General features: G+C 41.9%; 1 protein-coding gene across 5 annotated transcripts in view; it reads left to right on the top strand.

The window, feature by feature from the left end:
- Nucleotides 1-404: 404 nt before the first annotated feature.
- Nucleotides 405-26,203, top strand: part of MGA (MAX dimerization protein MGA) — a 72,092-nt gene continuing 46,293 nt past the window's right edge. For 2 of the 5 annotated variants that reach the window (XM_042466661.1, XM_042466635.1), the window contains exons 1-7: nt 405-1,171; nt 3,792-3,930; nt 7,096-8,220; nt 10,245-11,178; nt 12,274-12,373; nt 14,465-14,557; nt 25,360-25,491. In XM_042466661.1, the coding sequence (XP_042322595.1) occupies nt 7,136-8,220; nt 10,245-11,178; nt 12,274-12,373; nt 14,465-14,557; nt 25,360-25,491 (2,344 nt within the window). In that variant the 5' untranslated portion in view covers nt 405-1,171; nt 3,792-3,930; nt 7,096-7,135. Of the gene's footprint in view, nt 1,461-3,791; nt 3,931-7,095; nt 8,221-10,244; nt 11,179-12,273; nt 12,374-14,464; nt 14,558-25,359; nt 25,492-26,203 lie in introns of all 5 variants that reach the window. The other 3 variants (XM_042466654.1, XM_042466648.1, XM_042466640.1) reach the window with 3 other exon arrangements.

Raw genomic sequence — 26,203 nt, 5'->3', positions numbered from 1 at the left:
GGAACTCGATCCCTCTTCTCCTGAGTCCCCCACCCACCACCATTCGTTCCCTTCTCCTTTTGTGCCCTGCCTTTGTAGACTGTAAGCCTGAGGGGGGCAGAGAACTATAATAATAATAATTAAAACAGGTAAGCTGCTCTGAGGGCTTTTTGGGGCTATGTGGCCATGTTCTTGAAGGGCTTCTTCCTGACATTTGGCCAGCATCTGTGGCTGGCATCTTCAGTGAATGCTGCTGACATGGAAGAAAGTGGGGTAAAGATGTCCTTCCTGCGCGACCCTGGGTAGCGAGGCGTGATCTGCATATTAATCTGCGTACTACTCAAATACGAAATGAGTACATTTAACACAGTGCTTGGTGGAAGTACGTTTGCGGGGGAAATAAAGGGCTGTTTTGGAGGGAGGAGGGACAGCGAGGGCTCGCCTCAGGCGCCCTGCCTTTCGACCCACAAAAATCCAGCATGGCGCGGGTGAAACGTGCGTGAATCGAGAAGCTGAGGGAAAGAGGAGGAGCGGAGGAGGGAGAAAAGAGAGGGAACGCTGGCTCCGCGCTCGCCTCAGCAAACGCCGCTGCCTCCGAAACAACAAGGAAGAAGGCTGGGCGGGCGCCATTAGGAGGACATGCCGCTCGGGGGAAGGGACGGCAGGGCGCCCTCGCAGGCAAAGCGCCGGGGAAACGCCTGGGCGAGCGAGGAGGGCAGCGAAGGAGCCGAAGGGAGCGGCTCTTAATGCTGGGGCAGCGGAAAAATACGGCCACTTGCCCTCCCCCTCTCAGCGGGGAAGGCGCCTCAGTTCTAGAACGTTCGGCTACGCTACGCAGAAGCTCCCCTCCCCCTCAGGCAAAGCCAACGGAGCATGCGCGGAACGAAGGAGGGGGAGGGGCGGGGCTAGCGGAGAAAGGAAGGAGCGCTCGAGCCGCGGGCACGTGACGCAGCCTGCAGGCGGGGAGGGGGAGGGAGAGAGGGGGAAGAACTGAGGCTCAGGTTCAGGCGCGCGAGGGTCTGCACGGCGCATGCGCCCTTTGAGGCGCGGCGGCGGCGGCGACGTCACATGGGTGCGTGCGCACGTTCTCTCCGCCACGATTTGACTCCTGTGAACACAACAGACTGAGGGAGGAGGAAGAGAAGGACGGAGCCCACCGGCACCTTCTCCTTCGCAGCCGCGCCTAAACAAGGTCCCTCCAGTAGTCGCTCTCTCTGTGTGTGTCTCCGTCTCGCGCGCGGTTTCCCCGCGTGGCTGGCACACCCTCCGTTCCTTCCTCCTTTCTTTCCTTCCCGAGGGTGGGTCCATCTGAGAAAACTAACACCCGCCGCCTTGGCCCTGAGCAGAGAGGCCCCAGGCCCGGAGGGGGAGGAGAGGAGAGGAGGGCGCGCGCGCGCCTGTCTGGGAGGCGGTTCTTCGCGCCACGCCACGCGCCGGAGCTCCCCATTCGAGGCGCCGTCGTCGTCGGTTCCTGGCAGCGGGTATTTTCAACCTCCTTCCAAAAAAGATGGCTGTGGGGGAACATGAGCCTGCTTTCTTTCCAAAGCATGTGGGCCATATGGCGGCGGCGGCGGCGGCGGTTGTTTTCTCCTTTCTCTGCCTCCTCCGGCCCCTGGGCCTCCCCGCGGCTAGGTCGGGTTTAATTTAATCCGGAATCAGGGAGGGAGGAGCGTACAGTATTTCTCTTTAGGAGGGAAGTCTTCGCTTTTCTCTCGGAGCACGTGACTTCCAGGGGTCTCCAGCTCAAAATAATAATAATAATAATAATAATAATAAAAAAAAGGGGATTAGTAGACCTAGATTTACATTGATTCAGAGTGACCAGTGTTGCAGAAGTAATCTGGTTCGACACCACTTTTAACTGCCTTGGCTCAATGGAATTCAGGGATGCCATATTGAGGAGAGAGCGATCTTGTTTTCTGCTGCTCCAAAGAATAGGAAATGGAGCAATGGATGCAAGCTGCAGGAAAAGAGATTCCACCTCCTGATATTAAGGGCTGTCTGGCAGTGGAACACACTCCTTCCTGGGAGTGTAGTGGAGTCTCCTTCCTTAGAGGTCTTCAAACAGTGTGTGTGTGTGTGTGGGGGGGGTGCTTTGATTGAGAGTTCCTGCATGGCAGAAGAGGGTTGGGCTGGATGGCCCTTGAGGTCTCTTCCTACTCTATGATTCTGTATGTAGTTTGGTGACAGATTTACCCTTCTCTGTGAGAGAGCTCTGGTGCCACAGCAAACTACAGTTTCCCAGGATTACATAACATTGAATCATGACATGTTAAAATGTTTCTGCAGTGTTACTTTGGACCTTTGTGTCCCTTTTGCAGCCCAGATGCCCCAACCGCAGAGGCACGTTCAAGAAAAATGTAGATAATTATCAAAGAACAGCTAAAAAACACTTGTAGAAATGTAAATTCATACTTCTTAGTCAGGCTTGAAATGAGAGGCATTTTGGAATTCCTACTGGAAAGAAGATTGAAATGTAGGGCCTGTCCTGGAAAAGGAGGACACCTGGTCACCCTGCCTTGATTGACTGACTGACTATATTAATTGGTATTTTTGGATGGTATCTTAATCTCTGTCTTAAGCATGTTTAGTAGAAAATAAATCAAGGCTTACTTGTATTTAAGTGTCTGTAGAGAGATCTTGTTGCACCTTTGAGACTACACTCTTCCCTTCGCATTTGTGGCTTTGACTTTTGTGCATTTGATTATTCACAGATTCCATTAATATGTTCTCTAGGAATCTCTAGGTCCTCCAGCACAACTCTGTGCTGAACCTTAACCAAAAGTCACACTGAAAGACCTAGAGATTCACCTCACTAGACCTTTGTAGCTCCTCCAGTGCAGTTCTGTGGTCAGTATCTGTCAGACATTGACCACAGAGTTGCACTGGAGGACCTAGAGATCCCTAGAGAGGCCTCCTCTGTGCCCCTAACCCCAGACTTCAGTCTACTTCCTTGGATATGTTTGGTCAGATGCATTCTTGTACTTAAGTGTATGTAGTTAGGTGTGAAACAGTGGCATGGAAAGGTTTTTGTTTTTATTTAAACTCCCCAATGCATTGCTGTTGTATTTCTGTATAGAAGTAAGAGGAAAGGACTTCTTCCATATTAAAGCTGAGATATGAATGACATGAAAATGACACAATAGACATAGCTTTTTGTGGGTTTTTTGGGCTATGTGGCCATGTTCTAGAAGGGTTTCTTCCTGATGTTTCGCCAGCATCTGTGTCTGGCATCTTCAGAGCCTTTGAAGCCCTTGAAAGCCTTTGACTTCACATAATAGACACTTTGGAGGGAGTCTGTAGATTTATTTTTTCTGGTTGTGCTTTAGCACTGAGAAGGTAAATTACATTTCAGGAATCTTGCAACGGATTGACAAAAACTAGAATTCACTGGTGCTGCTCTAAAACCCTGCAGTGCAGGGCAGGATCACAGTTTATCATATAATGTACACTATTACACATGGTTATACAGTGTACCCTATGTGAACTGTACATTTTAAAATCTGGTAAATGTTAATATTATGCTGGTTTCCTGAAAATGTAATCATTTTTATTACCATTGTTTCTCAAAGGAATCATACTTGTCCATTCTATCCCCAGTTCCAGTCACTATCCTCAAAACAGTTTTATGCCTTGCATTGCTCATAAGAGAAGGTTATCAGTACATGGACATTTGTCATAGATAAATGAGGATTTGAATTGTGTGTCAATATTTCTGTCCCTGTGTTTCATTTGGAAAAAGTAAATACTAACTGTTTTCAAGCACTCATACTTCTAATGATCAATTAACATTAGTTTTTGTTGTTTGGCAGGTTCAAGTCATGATGGGAAGATCCCCCTGCCCTTTTGTGGCTGAAGATGATAAACTTGGCCAGGTTTTCTTGTCAGAGTAATAGAGTATCTTCATACATCCTTTTTTTGTATGATGCTGCATAATGCTCCCCTTTTGAGGTAAGGTTATTGCACAGTATGTTGTTAGTTCTCAGTTTTTCAGATACTAGAGGAAAGTTAAAGTTTTATTGTAAAACTTAACAGTCCTGTATAACACTTCAATATTTTTTTCAGTTTGCTTTATAAAGAAACTTAAATGGGGGCAGATTCTGTCAGAATTGGTGTTAATTGCATTTTAGTGTAATAGATATCTGTAGATACATAATGTTTACTTGTTTGCAAATTAATGTTGAGGTTGAGAACCAGCACAGTGTGGTTTCAGTGTTGGACTATGACACTGGAGACTAGGGTTGGATTCCCAGCTCAGCCATGAAACCCACTGGGTGATCTTGGGTGAGTCATACTCTCTCAGCCTCAGGGAAGGACAATGGCAAACCTCCTCTGAACAAATCTTGCCAATAAAATCTCATGATAGGGTTGCCTTACTGTCACCATAAGTTGCCAATTACTTGAAGGCATGCAAAAATAACAATCTTCTAGGGTAGCTTCTAAAAATGTGGCTTGTCATAGTTACAACAAAAAACATTTGAAAAATTACAAGACTAATTTGCAAACACTTTTTGCTTCAGTGGTTACTTCAAATTAAAATGTTGTATACTATCAAATCTAAAAATTTTCAGAATTGGAAATAAGGCACAATGGGCAGGATCTGCTGATGTCTACAGTTGGAAGTGATTTTCCTTTCAGACCTGTAACATTTCTCATGTGGCATAAAAGGGAGAAGGAATGTAGCAGCATCTTTAAGATGCGTGAGCTTTTGTCGATATAAACCCACTTCTTCCGCAAGGAAAACAGAGATACATGGAGAGATACATCTTGAGCTGGATGATAGTGGCGAGTGTTCAGGAATCCTCGCTCTTCAGTCCTCTGTGCCCATCTCACTTGACAGTTGCCCAATGTGAGAAATAGGTGATATAGTGAGAGATGGAAAAATCCAGTTTGACACCACATTAACTCCCAGCGTTCAATGCTGTGGAATTCTAGGAACTGAATTTTTGTGGCATCCTGATCCTTTTCTGTTAGAGAGATTGGGTAACCCAACAAACTACAATTCCCAAACTTCCTTAGCCATTACAGTTAAAGAGTTGTCAAATTAGATTATTTGTACAGTGTGGATGCAGCCTCTAGAGATGTTTTTCTGATACATCAGATTTTTCAGGTGGAAGCACTTGGGGCTTGCCATAAACTAGATAGCTCAAGATTAAATATGTTATTATTATTATTATTAACCTTTATTTATAAAGCGCTGTAAGTTTACACAGCGCTGTACATCAATTTTTTAGTCAGACGGTTCCCTGCCCTCAGGCTTACAATCTAAAAGACACGACACAAAAGGAGAAGGGAGTGGTGGTGGGGATATGTGCATTTATATTTCTGCAAAGTTATTTTAAAATGCTGAATCATTTTTCTATTAATGATGAACAAGTAATATATTGGGTCATACTATTCATGTTGCCAAAATCCACTAAAATGCCATGTGCTATCTGTATTCAGATCTTTTTTTAGCAATGATAGCTACCACTTGAAATTTTTGTTGTTGTTATACAACAAAAGATTAATGAATCTGCTTTAGAAATCATGTTTGAGTGTTGGACTATGACTCAGGAGACTAGGGTTCGATTCCCAGCATGGCCATGAAGTTCATTGGATGACTTTGGACAAGTCACATACTCTCAGCCTCAGTGGAAGGCAATGGCAAACTTTCACTGAACAAATCTTGCCAAGATAACCGCAGCATAAGGTCATAATAAGTCAGAATGACTTATGGCAACAACAACAAGTTATCCATAGAGTTTAAGGTTGTCGGACAATACATTTGGCCTTGTTCTAAAAATATTTTTTAAAACCTCTAATTATCATAGTATGCATTTGAAGTTATAATTGTAGGTAGTCTAGGCAGAAGGAATAAAATCAGTATTTAAAATACTAATTTGCCCAGATATTTAACTGAACTAGTGTAATGTTTCCCTATTTAAAATATTGTATTGTTGTTATTATTTTCCTCCAGAACTGAAATTAAAGGCAGAGTATAACAATTAAAACAGTGATAAACATTTGTATATAAAAACATGCAGACTGTTGTTATTAAATATGTGATTAAGCTATCAGCAGAATTAAAAATAATCAAAAACCATTTATATTAAAGGGGGGAAATCCTCCATTCTATGTAATTTAGCTGTTTCGTTGCTAATTTAGTGTCTTTTGTCATTAATGGACTGGATGAGGACAGATAAATTGAAGCTTAATAAAGAGAAGACAAAAGCGCTCCTAGTCAGTCAGAATCAGGGAATACCCTTTCTGGGTTGGATTTCAACCCCCCCCCCCCCCGAAGACACAGGTTTGTTTTTTGTGTGCATTGCTAGACTCAGCTCTGAACCTTAGATTCTAGGTTTCTGTAGTGGCCAGGAGTGCTAAACCTGTTGCACCAGCTGAGCCCATTTCTAGAAGTGCCTGTAATCCTGTTTGGATTACTTTAACACAATCTATGTGGGGCTGGGAAAATACAGTAGACCCAGAATGCCACACTAGACTGCTAACAGTGGCAGGTTATTGTCTGAAATACAGTATCTCCCTATATAACCCTGTCTGAGATCCTTAGAGAAGGACTTATCTTTGGTCCCATTGTCAGAGGTCCAGTTGGTGAGGATACTTGCGGCCTTTTCAGTGGCTGTTCTCAGGCTATAAAATTCTTTTCCACAGGAAGCAAGGCTAGTTCCCTTGTTTGCTTTCTCTTTGCTGGCAGATGAAGACCTTCTTAAACAAAGATTTTGCTATTAGGTGGTTGAGCAGAAGGGTCTTTTAACAGTACCGGTAATTTTGTGTTGTACAGTATTTCTTGTTATCTTGAAAAAAATTATAATGTTCTAAAAAAAATTTAAACTTTTAAACTCAGGATTTTAGCTGTATTTTGTTTTATAATATTTTGTATCTATTTTATTTCCCATGTTGGGAGAAAAGAGGGGTTTTAAATGACTATGTAAATATTAAAATGATGATGTATTTTGGCTATATTATGATATTGTTATTGAACTTGAAGTTGATGATAACAGTGTACTCAGTATTATTGCATATGAATCTGTGAGATGTGAAATTCTTTTATATACGTCATGACTTTCCTATACTTTATAAATGCTTGATATGAACCATTCTTGGATTTCCCCCCAGTATGACCAATATGAAAGAAAATCAGCCAGAACTGTGAAATATGGAAAATATTGGAGAAATTTCATCAGTTTCCAAAATGGAGAAGCAATCAGTTGTGTTAGAAAATCAGAACGGTGGAACTGTAGCAGGTGCTGCACCTGCTCTTTATGTCCTTGTGAAACAAAGTACTGGAAAATCTGACCAAGGAGCCTTGGTTTCAAATCAAGATGACTGTGGTCTTGCCAGTAGTGCAGTACAACCAGTGTCTAAAGTGAAAACCACCCTTCCAGCTGAGCGCACCTTAGGAAGTATTACTGTTACATTGGACAACAGCAATATGTGGAATGAGTTCTACCACCGTAACACTGAAATGATATTGACTAAACAGGGACGACGAATGTTTCCATATTGTCGATATTGGATATCAGGTCTAGATTCCGATCTGAAGTATATTTTGGTCATGGATATTTCTCCTGTTGACAACTTTCGCTACAAGTGGAATGGCAATAGTTGGGAGCCCAGTGGGAAAGCAGAACCTCATGTGCTAGGAAGAGTATTCATTCACCCTGAATCCCCTTCTACAGGTTATTACTGGATGCAGCAACCAGTTTCTTTCTACAAACTGAAAGTAACTAATAATACCTTGGACCAGGAAGGCCATATCATTTTACACTCTATGCACCGCTATCTACCTCGATTACACCTTGTGCCTGCTGACCAAGCCACAGATGTTATCCAGCTGAATGGTCCTAATGTCCATACTTTCACCTTCCCACAGACAGAGTTTTTTGCAGTGACTGCCTATCAAAACATCCAAATTACACAACTAAAAATAGACTACAACCCATTTGCTAAAGGGTTTAGAGACGATGGTCTGAGCAGTAGACTTCAGCGTGATGCAAAACAAAATGGTAGCTCAGAGCAGGAAGTAGGTAGTTTATCTAGTTCTCCCAGCAATCACAAACATCCTAAAGAAGATGATACTTTGGATCCAGAGCAGAAAGCTCTAGACAGATCATTTGGTGATACATGTAACACACATTTGGAGAGAGATTCACTCAGCCCATATCATGACTTCCTGGGTTTCATACAGACAGATGTTCATGGATGTAATGGCCAAGCATTAAAGCAGGAAACATCTGAAAGGTAGGAATGTATTTTACTTTCATTAAAGCAAGTATTCATGTTTCACAAAACTGTGTTGGATATATTGGCAGCTCTTAAATACCACTCTGGGTTGCCATTTTCAGTCTGCAGGTAGAAAATGAGACACACTTTTGCAGAGTAAGCAAATTTATGTAGCACTATTGCCCTCTTTCCCAAATTATTTCTTGTTTTTTCTCTATGGTGTATATGGATTTTGTTCCTACATACAGCAAAATATTGAAGATGTTTTGAAAGTAATAAATACATGGTCCACTTGTATACTATCCTGTGTATTTTCCAGTTGAGCAGAGTTTTGTTTGTACAGTATTTTAAAATGGAGAGAACAGCTTTTATGTATCTTTGAGTATCTCCATTTTCAGTCTTACTCTTGCATCTTATACCTTTCAAGCACTCAGCAGGTCTTTGTCTTCAGACCCCTTGGAAAACTATATGTAATCCATGTAATATGTGCAAAAGGATGTTATAGCACCTGTGAAACTAACTGAAGATGTAGCATACACTTTTGTAGACTTGGGGGCTAAACAGACCGATGTTATACACTGGTGTGGGGGCATGGTGTACGCACACTGGCCTCCCCCGCACCAGCGTCACGCTGCGCGCATGACAAAGGGCATTATGGTGCTCTGTTGGTGCAGTGTTTAGACATGCTGTGCCAAAGGAGTGCCAAAAAGCCGGTGCAGCAAGGGTACCTTTTTGCCAGTACTAAAATGAGTGGCATTTTGCTGTTCTTTTTAGCTCTGGCAAAGCACAAAGTTGCCACGGCCCCAATCTGGTAAGGAAAAGGGCGGTAGGATGCTGCTCCAAAGGGGCAGTCTGTTTCATCCCTAAGTCTACTTCAGAGGAAGTAGACCAATTTACAAAAGCTTATATTGTAATTTATTTCACATGGTTAGTCCTAAACAATGCTACAAGATCCCTTTACATGCTGATATTCCAGACTAACATGGTTGTGTCTCTAAATTCCACCCCCATTTAGTGTGAATATGTAATCCAGTAGTGGGTAACTGAGATAGGGGCAGTTCTTCCCTAGTGTCCTCCCAAAAGAATCACACCTCCACATTTTGGGCAATACATATATGATGTCTCAGCATTTCTGGTTTTCCTTTGGAATTTTTTCCCTTTTTATTTTTAACAGTTTATGGAGAGCTAAACTACCATGGTTTGGGTCAGTTCTTGGTGAAAAATTAAAATGGGGGGATTAGGGGGCTTTTGATGGACTTTGGTGGACTTTAGGCCCTCAGAAAATGGGTCTAGAGGCCTTGCCTTTGCTGCACTTTCCTTATACCTAAATGTAACCAGTAAATGGTGTTAGGGTTTCTACACAGATATTTCTTTGTGGTACTTGGACTTGAATATAGCTTTCCTGATTTTGATCTATGATAGGGTGGACAAGCTTTTTTTCTGTTGATGAGGGCACCTTTTTGTGGCTGGAATCCTGTTGGTTAGTGTCAACTAGAATAGACTCATTGGATCAGTTTTTCTGTGGTGAATCAACATGTAGGTAAACCCAACTGAAATAATGGATCTACTCTAGTTGAGACAACAGGATTTAAGTCTGTTGCTCTCACTCTTTTATCTTTCATCACCTTCTCTATCCACAGATACATGAATTGATCACATGCAGCACATGAATTGATCATATGCAGAGAACTTTGAAATTAGGCATGGGGTTAAGCTTAAGGACAGGTCTAGGAAAGGGTCTGATAAGGTGTTCTATTTCTGTCTATTAAATGAATTAATCTGTTAAACAAGTTTGTTAGGTGTTACAGCTGATATTAATGCTAGATGATAGTTGCAGGCAGCCTATCCTTTGGAAAGACGGAGGTGGTGCTACTGAAGGAGAATGTTTTATAGTAATCTGAGCTGTACCTGTTTATGCATATTTTGTTTTTTTGTGTATGTGTTATTTATTTAATGATACCTTGAACAAAAAGGAGGTAAAGTGCTTATTTTTTAACTGTGCATTTTCCTTGTTTAGCATTTTATTTTTCTCTCTTGTCCAGTCCAATAGCTTCTCAAAATGTCTCTCATGCGGCATCCCCACTAAACTCAAATGGAGGTGTTGAGGTTAAGGAGGAACCAGTAGATGACTATGATTATGGGCCAAGTGTGACTGTGGAAGGGATAAGTGTGAAGCAGGAAGACAATGATGTAGCAGAGGAGTATCTCAACAGCAGTGATTCAGTTCTGGAGCGGCAGCTGAAGAAACAAAATGGAATGGACAAAAAGGAAAGTGGATCCAATAAGCGACCCCATGATGGCCAGCTGGGTGTTGCCAGAGCAAAAATGTTAAAGTTGGATAATGGCAAGTTGCCTGTTGTATACTTAGAACCCTGTGCTGTCACTAGAAGTACAGTAAAGGTTTCTGCCCTTTCACCAGTCGTGTCACCTTCTAAGGATGAGCAGTCTCCTTTGAGTCGTTCAGTGGAATCATTTCCTACTTCATTTGAAAATAGTGTTATCTCTAGTCCATTTGAAGCTAAGGAAACAGATGAAATACCAACTGGAAAACAGATACCTGAGGATAATGTGTCACAAAGATGTTCTTTAGTAAGAGAGATGCCCTGGGAAAATAATGAAACATCTAGCAATTTGGCCTCAGAAAATAAGGTGCCTAGTTGTAATGTCAAGACCTCTGCATATAGTGATCCCTCTTTAGCAAAAGTTAAACCCACTGGAAAAAAGTCGAATGCACTAAGGAATAGTATTTCCTGCAAGAATATTACTGACAATCAAAATATTGGGTTGCCTGGTCAACGCAAAAGGGGAAGGCCACGGAAAATAAAGCACCCGGGAGTTGGAAGACCACCTAAATGCACTGGAAGGTTGATTACAACAAGTAATTATGCCTCTTTGGAACCTCATGGTATTCATTTGGATGTTAAGCCTGATCTTGTGGATGTGGATGGTGTGCTGTTTGTATCCTTTGCATCCAAGGTAAATATGTATCTGCATGACATTGGTGTTGTCAGAAATACTTAAATAATATATAAGAGGAGTGCTCAAAATGCAAAGCAAAACTGTAGGATTAGACAACTGTGGGATCTAAGCTTTTGTTGAACGTAACATTTTGAATTTTTTTACATTGTACTAGACATGCTACAGTCTCTTAATTGGATTTTAAGTTAAACTCTATTATTTAGTGACTATTAAGCATTAATAAAATAGTTAAATTCTCATTGCTTTTTCCCAGGTGATTAGTGCACAAACAGCTGCTCTAGGGAGGACTTCATACAAAAAGATGTGCAAGTGAAATTTTATTTATTTATATTTTTATTCCACCTTTCTCCCAAAGTGGGACCCTAAAACAACAATTAAAATCGTACAATTAAAATAGTAAAAAACTTTAAAAATTACAAATATAAAATTCAAAACATACAAAGTTTAAAATAATAATCTAAAACCAACCTCCTCATCCACCAATAAAACCAAGCCTGCAAGATCTTAAAAGACCTGTTTAATTAAAAATGTCTTTACCTGCAGGCAAAAGGCCAACAGTGCAGGGGCCAGCCTAGTCTCCCATGAAAGGGAGTTCCACAGGGTGGGAACAGCCACTGAGAAGGCTCTCTCTTGTGTCCTCACCAGGTGAGCCTGGAATGGTGGTGGGACCCAGGGAAAGCCTTCTGGGGATCTTAGGGCTCTAGGTGGTTTATGTAATCATCCATGTAGTTCAGTACCCTGCACAGTTACAATTCCAAATTGTACAGAAACCTTTTCACATACCACTGGATTTATGAAGACCTCTCTGGTGCAGCCATTCACACTGTAGAGATGGACTGTTTCAGACAGACCCATATGGTGCATGTGATGTTACATCTAGGGCTACTCAGTGTGGGCCCATTCCTGCTTGCATGATAACCACTTTTTAATGGCATTTTAATAGGGCTTAAGGGTTGCGTTGTAATGTCTAAGTCTAGATTAGCTTGAGCTAATGTCCATTTGCAGTGTTAGAAGTGACCTGTGATTGTCTTTGCTGTAAGCCTACAATAGAATTTTGTCAAGACATGCAATATATGATATTTTAATCTACAGGAAGCTCTTGATATCCACAGTGTGGATAGAACTGAAGAAAAAGAATTGAAAAATACACAGACCATTTCACTGACTACATGTGATCCCTGTGTTGACCAAGGTAACAATGAGACTTAAGTTGGTGAATTAAGCTTTTTAAAAATGCCAGATGTAGATGGGAGTGAGTTATGATTTACCCTTTTATTTAACATTTTCTATCTCTGCTATGGTTGACTGAGTTTCCTAGTAAGAGCCAGACTAAATGTGTAGCTTTAAAAATATAAATTATTTGAGGGAGGAGGCCGGATAATTAGAGGAATCAGATTCAGAGCAGGCATGGAGAAAGAAGGTAGCCTTTTTCTCTCTCCTGCTGTGGAATATTATAATAATAATATTTATTTATATCCTGACTTTTTCCCAATATAGGGACTCAAGGGAGCTAACAAATTTTAAACAATGCAAGCATTAAAATATAAAGTTTAAAAAACAATTGAACAATTTTTAAAAAGTTTAAAACAGTACACCTATGTACAGTCGGCCCTCGCCTTACGTGGGGATCCGTTCCGGATCCCTCCGCGTAAGGCGAATTCCACCTATGCTCAAGCCCATTGGAAAAAATGAATGGGAAACAATTCAATTGAATGGGACGCGCCGCCCCTTCTGCCCTGCGCACGCCCCGTGGCTTGAGCGCGTAAGCTCATGTCCGCGTAAAGTGCGCCCGCGTATGACGCGGGCGCGCTGTATTAAAAATACTGTACAGACCTTAAAAGCTAAATAGCACAGCATTTAAAGTCCAACCCTTGTCAGTTTGAGAAAGCCAAATGGCAAAAGAAGGTTTTTATCTGCTGCTAAAAAGAGAGCAAGGATGGGGCCATACTGGCCTCTCTAGGGAGGGAGTTCCAGAGTTTAGGAGCAGCCACCAGCCACCGAGAAGGACCTCTTTCTTGTTTGCACCAAACAAGCCTGAGAGGGTAGTGGGACAGAGAGAAGGGCCTCTCCTGATGATTTCAGTTATAAAGTATCAATTAGGCTAGAACTAAAGAACTAAAATGAGTTTAAAATATATCATTCAAAAATGAAAACATAGGAAAAATGTATTTTAATAATAGTGAACTAGTTACAGTGTAACTACCATAAAGCACATGCTAAAATATTATTATTATTACAGAATGTTAATGTAAACCATAAAGTAATGCAAAATTGATTAAAGCATAAATTAATATGTTATGGGAAATAATACAAGGCACCATGAAGTGAATGCAAACTAGCAACAGGGTTGCACACAGCACTTCAGCACAACTACTTTAAGAGCAAACATTGTGCATTAATAGAATGCCACAGGTAGACAAAATACAGTATGACATGATGTAAGAAACATATGGAATAATTGTTGAAAATAACTAATATATATTAAATATACCTATATATTAGAAACTAAAAGTACAGGAGCAAGATTAACTTATGTCTGTGCGTGCAACTAACAGGATGCCAGCCCCTGCTAGTTACCATAAATCTGTTTTCTACTCATTAATGGAAACAACAACAATGACAAGACTTTAACTTCAGAAATTAGGAATTAAATGAGGTGTGATATTTTATGAGAGAAACCAGTGATAAGATGAGTACATATGAACAGTGATTTTAAAATAAAATGGCTCAAATATAATTTTTTAAAATCACCTTGTAAAACAGTGCTTATGTATGTTTAATTGAATCAGCAGGTCCTCAGTCCTCTACATACAATTTATTGATTTTAGGGACTAACAATTGGATTTACTTTATGCCCAGTGACGCCAAAGAAATCCATGTTCATGAACTAGTGTTTTACTTCACAGCTAGTAAAAGCTTTAGAAGCATTTTCCTTGTCCGTACCAATATAGCTGTTAGGAAAGCAGTCCATAAATAGCACGTCAACAGAATCTATAACAGTGTTGATGTCATCAAAATCTGAAATTCTTTCTCATGGCAAGATGTTTTTAAAGTTTGGGTTGGGGGCAGAAGAAAACGTCCTTTAGTCCTCTGCTGTTGAAAAATACTGCAGCTCTCCTCGTTGCACTTTTTTTCCCCTCAGAATTTGGGAGATGTGGAGGATGTCCTCAATAGTAGTTCTCTCTTTGGCTTCTGAAAATGGGATGGGAAGGATTGTTGGTTAGTGGGTGAATAAGAAATGGTGATAGTATTAAGAGATTTTAAAGAAATACATATTTGACAGGTGTTCAAATGATACAACAGCTGGAAAAAGAATTGTTGGAAGATCTGAAGTCTTTTAAGTACCGGCAAGAGATACATCCTAGCCTTCGAGAAGGTAGGTGTGAGTTCTACAAAGTAACAGTTGTTTCTGATCGTGCCCAACATACACATACTATTACTTGCCTTGATGAAAATATTGAGGTCCCATGTGGATTGTCATTTTTATTACTGTCGCAACATGTGTAATTTGTATGAAAGAGTTCTTGTTTGGTCCAAAATTTCACATGTACTTTTTAGAATTACAGTACACAGGGGCAAAATGCCAGTGGCTTAGAGAACAAACCAATATCTTTATTGTAAAAACTCCATTGTGAGGCAGGGAATTTATGAGGGAGATCACTGTAGGTTACTCAAACTATCTAACCCTATTACTGTTGCTGATTCTGAGGCATTAATTCTTTCAGTGCAGAGCATTTTTGCACTTTCAGTATCCCTTCTCAATGATGTGTACACAAGTCCACAAATTTCATCTACTCTTGTAGAGCTTGGTAACAAACTCTGGCCAGTGGCTTCTGCAGTCATCTCTTGTGTTGGGCAGTATTCCAGCTTGATAAGCCCTTGTTCATGTGCCTCCTTTATGAAATGATACTTGTTTTCAACATGCTTAATATGAGGATTGGTCATCTCTGGCTGAGAGATCTTTATGCTTCCTTGGTTATCTTCATATATCCTGTTGGGGTTGGCTCTTTTATTCCAAAGTCTCTAACGGTAACACGTGTAGCCACTTCCATTGTTTACATGGTTCTAAGGATGAGACACATTCAGTTTTTGTAGAGGAAGTTGTGACTGTCTTCTGCTTCTGTGTAGTCCAATCAGTGATTCCATTTCCATAGAAAAACAGACATCCATAGAATTGGAGAGGTGGAAGAGACCACAAGGACCATCCAGTCCAACCCCATGCCATGCAGGAAATCACCGTCAAAGCATCCCTGACACATGGCCATCCAGCCTATGCTTAAAGATCTCCAGGGAAGTAGATTCCACTACACTCTGAGGGAGGGTCAAACAGCCCTTACTGTTCCTTATCTCCACTGTCGAACAGCCCTTACTGTCAGGAAGTTCCTCTTAATGTTGAGGTGGAATCTCTTTTCCTGTAGTTTGTATCCATTGTTCCATGTTTTAGTCTCTGGAGCAGGAGAAAACAAATCTTGCTCCCTCTTCAATGTGACTTCCCTTCAAATATTTAAACAGGGCTATCATATCACCTCTTAACCTTCTCTTCTCCAGGCTAAACATCCCCAGCTCCCTAAGTTGTTCCTCATAGGGCATGGTTTCCAGACCCTTCACAATTTTAATCGCTCTCCTTTGGACAAGCTCCAGTTTCTCAATATCCTTTTTGAATTGTGCTCAGAACTGAACAAAATATTTCAGGTGGGGCCTGCCTAAAGCAGAATAGAGTGGCACTATTACTTCCCTTGATCTAGACACTATATTTTTCTTGATGCAGTCTAAAATTTCATTGACCTTTTTAGCTGCCGCATCACACTGTTAACTCATGTTCAACTTGTGGCCTACTTGGGCTCCCAGATCCCTTTCACATGTAGTCTTGTTCAGCCAGGTGTCCTCCATCCTATATCAGTGCATTTCTCCATACTGAATTTCATTTTGTTAGCTTTGGCCCATCTTTCTAGTCTATTCAGGTCATTTTGAATTTTGATCCTGTCCTCAGGGTATTAGCTACTTCTCCTAATTTGGTGTCATCTTCAAATTTGATAAGTATGCTCCCAATACTGTCATCCAAGTCATTGATGAAAATACTGAATACTAACCTGTGGGACCCCACTGGTCACTTGTCTCCAGGATGAAAAGGAGCCATTGTTGAGTACCCTTTGGGTTCAGCCGGTCAACCAATTACAAATTCATGTAACAGTTACGTTGTCTAGCCCACATTTCATTAGCTTGTTTGCAAGAATATCAAGTTCTTCTGCACAAAATCCCAAAAGCTGCAGATGCATCTGATCTTGTCATTTTGCTTCTGTACAGAAGCTTTCCAATAGCATTTGATTTTCCATGGTGTTCTTCCAGTAGTTCGTATCTGTAGACAGAGTGCTCACTAGATGTAACTTAGTTAATCCAAGATTTTATTTATTTATTTATTTATGGTATTTATACCCTGCCCTTCAGCCCTAAAGGCTATCAGAGCGGATTATAATTATTATTTTTAATTAGACGGTTCCCTGCCCTCAGGCTTACAATCTAAAAGACACGACACAAAAGAAGAAGGGAATGGTGGTGGGAAAGGAGATGAGGTCCAGTGGTTCTTCTCTCCCTCGGAGGCCTGGACCAAGGGAGATGGACTGGAGGGAAGGCTCTTCTTCTTCAGGCTAGCCCTGATGGAGCTGGGCCTGCCTGTTCATTCCCTCACAGTCTAAAGGATGACAGATGTTTCAGTAGTTCTGTTATTTTATTGATTGATTGATTGATTGGGTTAAGAAGGTAACTTCTACCTTCTTGTTCAATCTATATTCCAAGAAAATATGAGATGTTTCTTGTTTCACTTTCACAACAGGGAAGGTCAGAACATCCTTTAGAGTGGGTGTCTCCTTCCCTTTGCTCCTAATTGGCAGGAAAAAATAAAGACCTCCCTGACTCCAGCAGGCCTCCTAGTAGGACATGTTTTATTTTACAGCCAAATTTCACCAATTGCTGTGATGAGCAGTATCCCTGGACACTTCCCTGGCCTGAATCCTTTTCTTTCTTTTTTTTCCAGACTTTACTTTTTTGTGGTCTTTCCATCTTGAGTAGAGGCATCTATCAGTCTTTCCTTGGGTAAACCCCTTCTCAAGGAGCATCTTATTCAGTTTCTCAGTCCATGCTCTGGCAGCTTGTTTTAATTCATAACTGCTCTTCTGAAGTTTGCATAAAAGATATTTATTGTTTTTGTCTTCAAAGCCTGGGGGTTGTTCCATATAAATGTGTTCAGATAGTTCTCCATGAAGGAAAGCAGTTTTTATATCCAGATGATAGCTTTTCATCCAACGTAGGAAAGATCTCTGGGTGGCTTTCCTTTAGTAGGTTGGTCTGTCTGTCTGACTGACTGACTTGCACATCTGCAACCCCTTCTTGTGGGTTTGGTGTCTCAGCTGTCTCATCAGTGATCCATAGTGTTAACACTTCCAACAGAACTATCCTCTAAAAAGTTAGTTAAAAATCAAGTTAAACCAAATAGTTTTATCCTATGACAACTTTCTTCTTCATTAGTTATTACAATGGACCCTTGTTAATTGCTAAGGTTTGGTTCCAGGAAACCTCCTCCCCCATGGATTCTGAAGTTCCAATAAATACATTGGCACAGTAAAATATATAAAATGACAAAAATCAATGTTTGTTCTTTGGAAGATAGATAGATAGATAGATAGATAGATAGCATTATGGGTGGCTGAATCCATGGATATAGAATCTGCGGATATGGGGGGGGGGCGACTCCATGCATTTTTCCTTTAATTGAATGCTATGTATCCTTTCATAGTTCTTACAGGTGTGTTGGATTTCTGCCACCATGTTGCTTGTTTTGAATAATTTGCAATTATTCAAAGGTATATTGCATAGTTGTAGTAGAAGCAGAACTGATTACATCCAGTTTTCTTCTTGTTTCTTTTGAACTTTGGAAAACATAAATACAAATAATCGTAGGTCTTGAATGACTGCTTATTCTGATCATTTGCCTCTGATATGTGGCCAGTGGGTGGCTTGTCACCATCATTTTCTCCATAGTTCTCTGCAAAATATGATTTATTGCATTTCATTCTACTTCTTATTCATCCAATTATGATTTTTACTGCACATCCAAAAAGTTTTTATAAAAGTGTTACAGGACCGTCATACAGTATAGTTGCATTTCATAAATACATATGAAACATATTGTATATTGTTAAGTGGTCTTATTTCGCTGTAAAGACTTGGAGTGGTTCTCTCTTTTCCTTCCCTGGGCCAGACATACCATCCAGAACTCCACTCCCATATTTTTCTTATACATTTAGGGTAAATCCTGTAAGCAAGCTACTTAAATCGGTTGATCCCAGCGAGATTTAAACAGCACCCTTGTGTGGGCTTCCAGAAAGACTAATTCTAAAACATTTGTAAATATTTCCAGACAAGATCAGTGCTTTGTTCCCCAATATTCAGTATGCAGATTTGCCATGCGCGGATCTGAGCATACAGTGCGCCCGTGCCATACGCGGCCTTGAGCATAGGCGCTCAAGCCGCAGGGCGCGCACGGGGCGGAAGGGGCGTCGCGTCCCATTCAATTGAATGGGCGCTTGCGCCACCGCGCACGAGCCCCATTGTTTCCAATGGGGCTCAAGCATAGGCGGAATTCGACTTACACGGAGGGGTCCAGAACGGATCCCCCGCGTAAGGCGAGGACGCACTGTACGTGCATGGCAAACCCGGAAGTTGTCCCCAATTGTGGCGCGCATGCACACGTGCCACCATTGGGGGCAAAAGTCCCTCTCCTCCCTTCCCTCCCTCCTTCCTACCTATCTACCCTCCCTCCCTCTTCCCCACCCTGCTTACCTGCTCAGTCACCGCGCCGCCACCTCCTGGCATCCTCACCGCCTCCTCTGTCGCCGCCACGGGAAAGGCCAGGTACCTGGCCCTTCTGCAGCGGTGGTGGCAAGGAGGACAAGGCCAAGCTTCCTCCTCCATGCCGCCGCCACCACTGCAAAGGGCTGGGTGCAGTCTGGCGGCCTCTTGGCCTCCAAGAGCACCACCTGCCCTTTCCCATGGCGGCGGCAGTGGCAGCGGTGAGGATGCCAGGAGGCCAAGTCTTGTTCTCACCGCCTCCGCCATTTCCGCGGGAAAGGCTGGCTGCTGTGCTTGGAGGCCAAGAGGCCTCCAGGCTTCACCCGGCTCTTTTGTGGTGGCGGTGAAGAGGACGAAACTTGGCCTTGTCTTCCTTGCCGCCCCCGCAAAAGGGCTGGGTGGAGGCCTGGAGGCTTCTTGGCCTCCAAGAGCACCACCCAGCCTTTTTGCAGTAGCGGAGGAAGAGGCCGGGAGGCCAAGCCTCGTCCTCCTTGCCACCACTGTGAAATGGCCGGGTGCTGTTCTTGGAAGCCAAGAAGCCTCCAGCCCTCCACCAGGCCCTTTCGTGGTGACAGAGGCGACGGCGAGGAGGACGAAGCTTGGCCTCATCCACGCCGCCGCCACCGCCTCCAAATGGTTGGGTGCAGCCTGGAGGCCTCTTGGCCTCCAAGAGCACCACCCGGCCTTTCCTGCGGCGGCGGAGGAGGAGGCGGCGGTGGTGCGGCAACTGAGCAAGTAAGCAGGTAGGGGAAGAGAGAGGGAGGGAAAGAGGAGGGGAGGAGAGGGACTTTTGTCCCCAATGGCGACACGCACGCCGCCATTGGGGACAACGGAACTTGAGCATACGCGGATTTTGGCATACACGGGGGTCTGGAACAGATCCCCCGCGTATACCAAGGGCCGACTGTAATGAATACTTTTGACAGTCAAGCGTCAATTAATTGAATTACATATTATTCCACTGTGTTACTTTTCCATAAGAGAATCCATCTGTGGTTCTTCAGCCTTTGCTCTGTAGCAAAAGCAAGAAACAAGTTAAGCCTTGTGGAGTAATTGGATAGATGGGTGGAACTCTACTTATGTAACAGGACTTTCCTGGCTCCTCCTCAAAAGCATGTCCTAGAGGTGGAGGGAAAAAAACAACAAAAATCATTTCCAGAAGCAGAGAGAAATAATGTTCAAAATGTCAGGGATGATGGGAGTTGTAGCTCTTCACCTCTGGCTCGAACTCACCACCTTGTTACACACCGGCGCTGACCAGTTTTGGCCAGTGGTTAAAGCTTTGCTCTAAAGCAGCAGAGTTAGAGAATAGACTGAAGACCCTGACAAACTCTTCAAGCCTTCTCACTCTTGCTTCCACAGAAGTCTTCCCACTTCTTCAGGATTCAGCTGGCTCTTGTAGCTTGACCCAAGACACCAGACAACTTAGTAGTCTTATATAAAAGATCTACTTTATTCTACTATATACAGCTCCAAAACTATCCAACACTACTCCAATACTCCACAACTACTACCCACAAAACACATTGGGATTCATAGCCATTATTATAGTCATTGCAAGATACCACCCACTGTTGTCTGTTTCCACCCAGTGGGCGTGTACAACCATTCTCATTGGTTCTCTTGGTTCATCCCACAATTAATGATTTCATCATCTCACCTTGACCACTTTAACAATTCTCAGGTGTGTTCAATTATTCACTTTGCATTTCTGTCCTTGGCATTTAGGACTTGTTAATTACATTACCTATTACACCTGTGTAGCTCCCAATTGCTCTTGCTGAGTCATCATGACTCTCACATACATGTTTTATTTCATTCACTGTATATCCCATGTTACTTTTTCCTTAACACAAAAATGTCTGAATCATTTATTATGTGGAACATGTTTCAGAAATACAATATCTTCAGCAGAGGTTTCTAAAAACAACAGGAAATATATAAGGATGTTAATGTAGAGATGTACTGTGACCATTTAATGAATCTTGGTCAGTTTCTAGAGGAGTGTATTATACTTGATTTTTTTTAGTAATAAATGTAAGTGTGATTATTGGATTAAAACAAGATTGTGAAATTGAAGGCTTTGTGGGCGACACCCATAGTTTTTTGTGGGTTTTGCAGGCTATGTGGCCATGTTATAGAAGAGTTAATTCCTGATGTTTTGCCAGCATCTATAACTGGCATCTTCAGAGAATGCTGACCTGGAAGAGAAAGAGAGAGAGAGAGAGAGAGTGTGTGTACACACACACATACATACATACATACATATGCTGTGTGATCCTGGGTAGGCAGGAATGATTCCTATGTTAATCTGTGTATTGTTCTGTTGTTGATGGCCAGGCCTCAGGGTGGGAGGATATGCAAAAGAGGATTAGTGCCTGATAATTGGTGATCATTGTCTGCTGGGAAAGCCCCTTAGAAAACAAGATTGTGCCTACTCTCCTATGAGGGAGAGAGTAGGCTGGCCCAGCTCCATCAGGGGCTAGCCTGAAGAAAGAGACTCCTCCTCCATAAAACTGTATCTTCCGGCCTATGGAGGGGAAGAGTAGGCTGGCCCAGCTCCATCAGGGGCTAGCTGAAGAAAGAGACTCCTCCTCCATAACTGATCATCTTCCGGCCTTGAGGGAGAGAGTAGGCTGGCCCAGCTCCATGAGGGGCTAGCCTGAAGAAAAGGCTCCTCCCTCTAACTGTCACTCCTTGGCCTATGAGGGGGAGAGTAGGCTGGCCCAACCCATCAGGTTAGCCTGAAGAAGAAGAGCCCTCCCTCTGGTCCATCGCCTTGGCCAGGCCTCAGAGGGAGAGAAGAAATGCTGGACCTGTCCCCTCACCCCCCCCCCAATTCCCTTCTCTTTGTGTCTTTTAGATTGTAAGCCTGTGGGCAGGGAAACGTCTATTATCCCCTCTGTTGTAAACCGCTCAGATTCCCAGTGATTGGGCGGTATATAAATAAAACCTGTTGTTGTTGTTATTGTTATTATTATTACTCTGGTGTTAATTGAAATACCTACCATAGCATAGTACACACTTTAAATATAAGTGATATATTTTTAGTTAGAAACTAGTTCTCTAGTGAGAAAATGACCGAAGAAAAACACCGAAACTTCTCTCCTACTTCCCTGGCCCTAGTAGACCATGAGTTGAGTCAACAGTGTAATGCAGCAGCTAAAAAAGTCAATGTGATTCTAGGCTGCATCAATAGAAGTATAGCGTCTAGATAAAGTGACGTAATGGTACCATTCCATTTTGCGTAGATCAGGTCAAACCTGGAATACTGTGTGGGCACCACAGTTCAAGGAGGATGTTGAGAAGCCATGTCCAGAGGAGGGCGACCAGTATGGTGAAAGGTCTGGAAACCATGCCCTATGAGCCACAGCTTAGGTAAGCTGCATATTACCCTGGAGAAGAGAAGGTCAGCAGGTGATGTGACAGCCATATTTAAACATTTGAAATGATGTCATATTGAGTATGGAGCAGGCTTGTTTTCAGCTGCTCCAGAAACTAGGACACAGAGCAATGGATGCAAGCTACAGGAAAAGGGATTTTGCCTAAACACAAGGAAAAACCTCCTGACAGTGTTTGATGGAGTCTCCTTCTTTGACAGTTTTTAAACAGAGGTTGGATGGCCATGTGTCAGATATGCTTATTGTGAAATGGAATGAAATGAAATTCTTTATTACGGTCAAAGACCAGCATCAATATAAAATATAACATAAAAAATAAATAATACACATAAAAAGATTGCTTGGGATAAAAATCTGCCAACTAGAAATGTAAATAATTCATTTCCGTTACGTTTAAGATAGCTTCATTTAAAATAAATAAAAATAAACCTTTATGGGTTTCCGCCCTTAAGATACAAATAGTAAAGGTAGATTAGCAATATCAGATTTTAACCAGACATGCAGTATTAGACATGACACAATATTATGCGTTTAACTTTGATCAGTTGTTCTTTTCCTACAAGTGATTGCTAGTGGAGAAAATTGTGCCATTTTATAAGTTATATGCTAGTTCAAGTCTGATAATAGGTAATTTAAGTAAAAAGCTTCAGATCTCCCAGGTACGTTCAAGAGTATAGGGGTGATCAAATCTCTGCGAGCATTGCCATAAAAAGGGCAGTGAAACAATACATGTCCAACATTTTTCTATATCTCCTGAGTTACAGGGGCATGTTCGCTCGTGAACAGAAGTCTTACTAAATTTACCCTCCAGTAATGCTGATGGAAGAACGTTTAATCTAGCCAGTGCAAAAGCTATTCTATATCTGGGGATCGATAGGTTTGTGATGTCGTTTGGCACAGTAAGCGGTCCTATACTGTCCCAATAAGAAAAATAGTTTGTGGACTGAGTTCTATGGTTTTGGAATTCTGTGTCCTTTATGTGCTGCATAATGGCTGTTTTGGCTTTTGAATATCCCATAGACTGAAGGGCGTTAGTCGTGAGTCCCAGATTTTGTAGTCAGAGAGTTTTTCCATTTAGATTGAAAAGTATCTGCCAAAATTAATTGCGTAAGTCCCACAGGAAGAGAAGTCAACTTTAGCCAGAAATTCACAGTAAATATCAATATTCAGGCTTCCATAGAAATTTGTTCTGTCTCCAACCTGAGTATTACATTTGGGATCCATGTTGGAATTCTTGTAATTGCGCTTAAGTTTGGTTTGTGCTACTTCAAATGAGTTGCAGTCATTAAGCGTGTACACCTGACTGCCATACAACATCTGGGAAATTATTTTGCTGACGAATACTTAGATGGTTGCGGGGACATATTGGCCACCTTTAGAATAGAAAAAGGAAAGAAGTGCTTTGGTACTTCTTTGAGCACTTGCGATGGCATGGTTCATTTGCAGATTCCATGATCCTGTTGACTGGAAGATTATCCCTAAGTATTTGTATGAGGTAACCTGATCTCTTTGATGGCCGTCGATCTGCCATTTATGTTTGGTCTTTTTCTTATTAAATACCATATCCTTTGTTTTGTTTTAGTTTATAGTCAACAGTTCATCTTTACAGTAGGTAGCAAGAGCACTTAAGAGGCGTCTCTGACCTATTCTTGTCTGCGATAGAAGCACCAGATCATCGGCATATAATAGCACAGTTATCAGCCTATCTGCTAAACGAGGGGGGTGAGATTTTATCGATTCCAAGTGGTGAACTAAAGAGTTGATATAGAAGTTGAATAAGATGGGGGCTAGTATGTAGCCCTGTCTTACTCCAACATAGGTGGGTATTTTTCTTGTTAAATGTCTGGCAGGGGTACATTGGACTTTCCTATAGGTATTTTCGTAAAGCTTCTTCATAAGCACCAATAATCTCTTATCGATGTTAAACTTTACCATACATCAAAGGAGTCACAGACAGAATAGGCAAAGTGGTGGGGAAGCACAGCCTTCAAATGGTTTACAAACCGACGAAGAAAATCCAGCAAATGCTTAGCTCAGCCAAGGACCAGAGAGACCCTCTCACAGCCACAGGAGTTTACCGCTTACCATGCAGCTGCGGAAAAGTCTACATAGGGGCCATCAAACAAGAATCAAGGAACACGAGAGACACTGCAGACTGGGTCAGCCAGAAAAATCAGCAGTAGCAGAACATGCCACAAACCATCCTGGGCATAAAATACTGTTTGAAAACACTGAAGATCTGGACCATGCCAACCACTACCATGTCAGGATGCACAGGGAAGCCATTGAAATCCACAAACACCTGGAAAATTTCAACAGAAAAGAGGAAACCCTTAAAGTGAACAAAATTTGGCTACCAGTCCTGAGGAATAGCAAAATAAGGACTCAGCAAATGCAAATGAATTCGGAGTCAGGGGCTTTCCCAGCAGACAATGATCATCAATTAGCCAACATTAATCCTCTTTTGCGTTAGCCTCCCAGGCTGAGGCCAGCCTTCAGCACAGAACAATACACATGCAAATCACTCCTGCATTCCCAGGCTCACACGGTATATATACACCCAATTTTTCCAGGCAAAGCGTTCTCTGAAGATGCCAGCCACAGATGCTAGCGAAACGTCAGAAAGAAACTCTGCTAGAACATGGCCACATAGCCCGAAAAACCCACAAAAAACTATGGATGCTGGCCATGAAAGCCTTTGAGCCAAAAATGTTCACCCCTACCCATTTAATGGGAAACTGATTGTGGCTAAGGCTGGTTGAAATAATTCCTACTGTGGGGGGAATAGGCGAGAGAAATGTTCTGTTATCTTGATAGTCTGTGAAATGAAATGATACAGAGAAAAGCTGGTAGTGCTTTTTGATTATATATAAGGTTTGTATTTACAGTTGATTTTATGTATTAAATGTGTAGGTGGCATTTTTTCTTACAGTGGGATTAAAGCTGAATTCTGTGGACCCAGCAATGAGCATTGATCTAAAATATTTGGGTGTGCAGCTGCCATTAAGTTATTCAGATCACTATGCTTCATGGAAAAACTTGAGGGGCAGTTCCAGTTCTGCTGGTAAGTCAGTATCTTCCTTAATGCAGTGGTATTTTAAAACTTGTATTACAAACTAGGTGTACAGCTGTGTACAGCTTTATAAGACAAATGAAGCATTTCTTTTTTGTTGTAATAAAACATGAGCTCTTCAGTGTTAGTGAAAATTTATGTTTTGGCATAACCAGGGTGACCAGATGTCATAAATGAAAAAGAGAACAAGATACTGCACAATTTAAGACACTCAAGAAAAATGTAGGACATTACAAAATAAAAGCTAAAAACTAATATAAATACAAATTCATTTCATATGGTTTATTTACAACTATTTTACATATACTATATTTTATTATGTATGCAACCATATTTGATCAGCTTATCTTCATTGCTAGGAGTATCCAAAATTAAAACCACCTCCTTCCTTTTTCTTCTCTCTCTATGGACTTCTCTAACACCACTTCCTTCTGTTGTCCTCCATTGTGAATCTAATGTTGAAACCTTCTCTCCCCACACCAGGGAAGTGGTGTTGAGTGGTGAGGACTGGTTTGGAGGGGGAGAAGTTTTTAACATTTGATTCAGAATGAAGTGAAGTAGCACTAGGTGGCTGTGAGAGTTAGTGGAGGGCTGACTATAGATGCATTACTTGGCAGCCTGTCTCCGCTGCATTTGGGGGAGCCTTGAAAACTAGCTTTAGAGAGATTATCCTTCCACCTCAAGCAGCAGTTTTCTCCTCCGA

This window comes from Sceloporus undulatus, chromosome 1, assembly GCF_019175285.1.
Source record: "Sceloporus undulatus isolate JIND9_A2432 ecotype Alabama chromosome 1, SceUnd_v1.1, whole genome shotgun sequence".
Taxonomy (NCBI): Eukaryota; Metazoa; Chordata; class Lepidosauria; order Squamata; family Phrynosomatidae; genus Sceloporus; species Sceloporus undulatus.
This window is presented reverse-complemented; position numbering and strand designations above follow the sequence as displayed.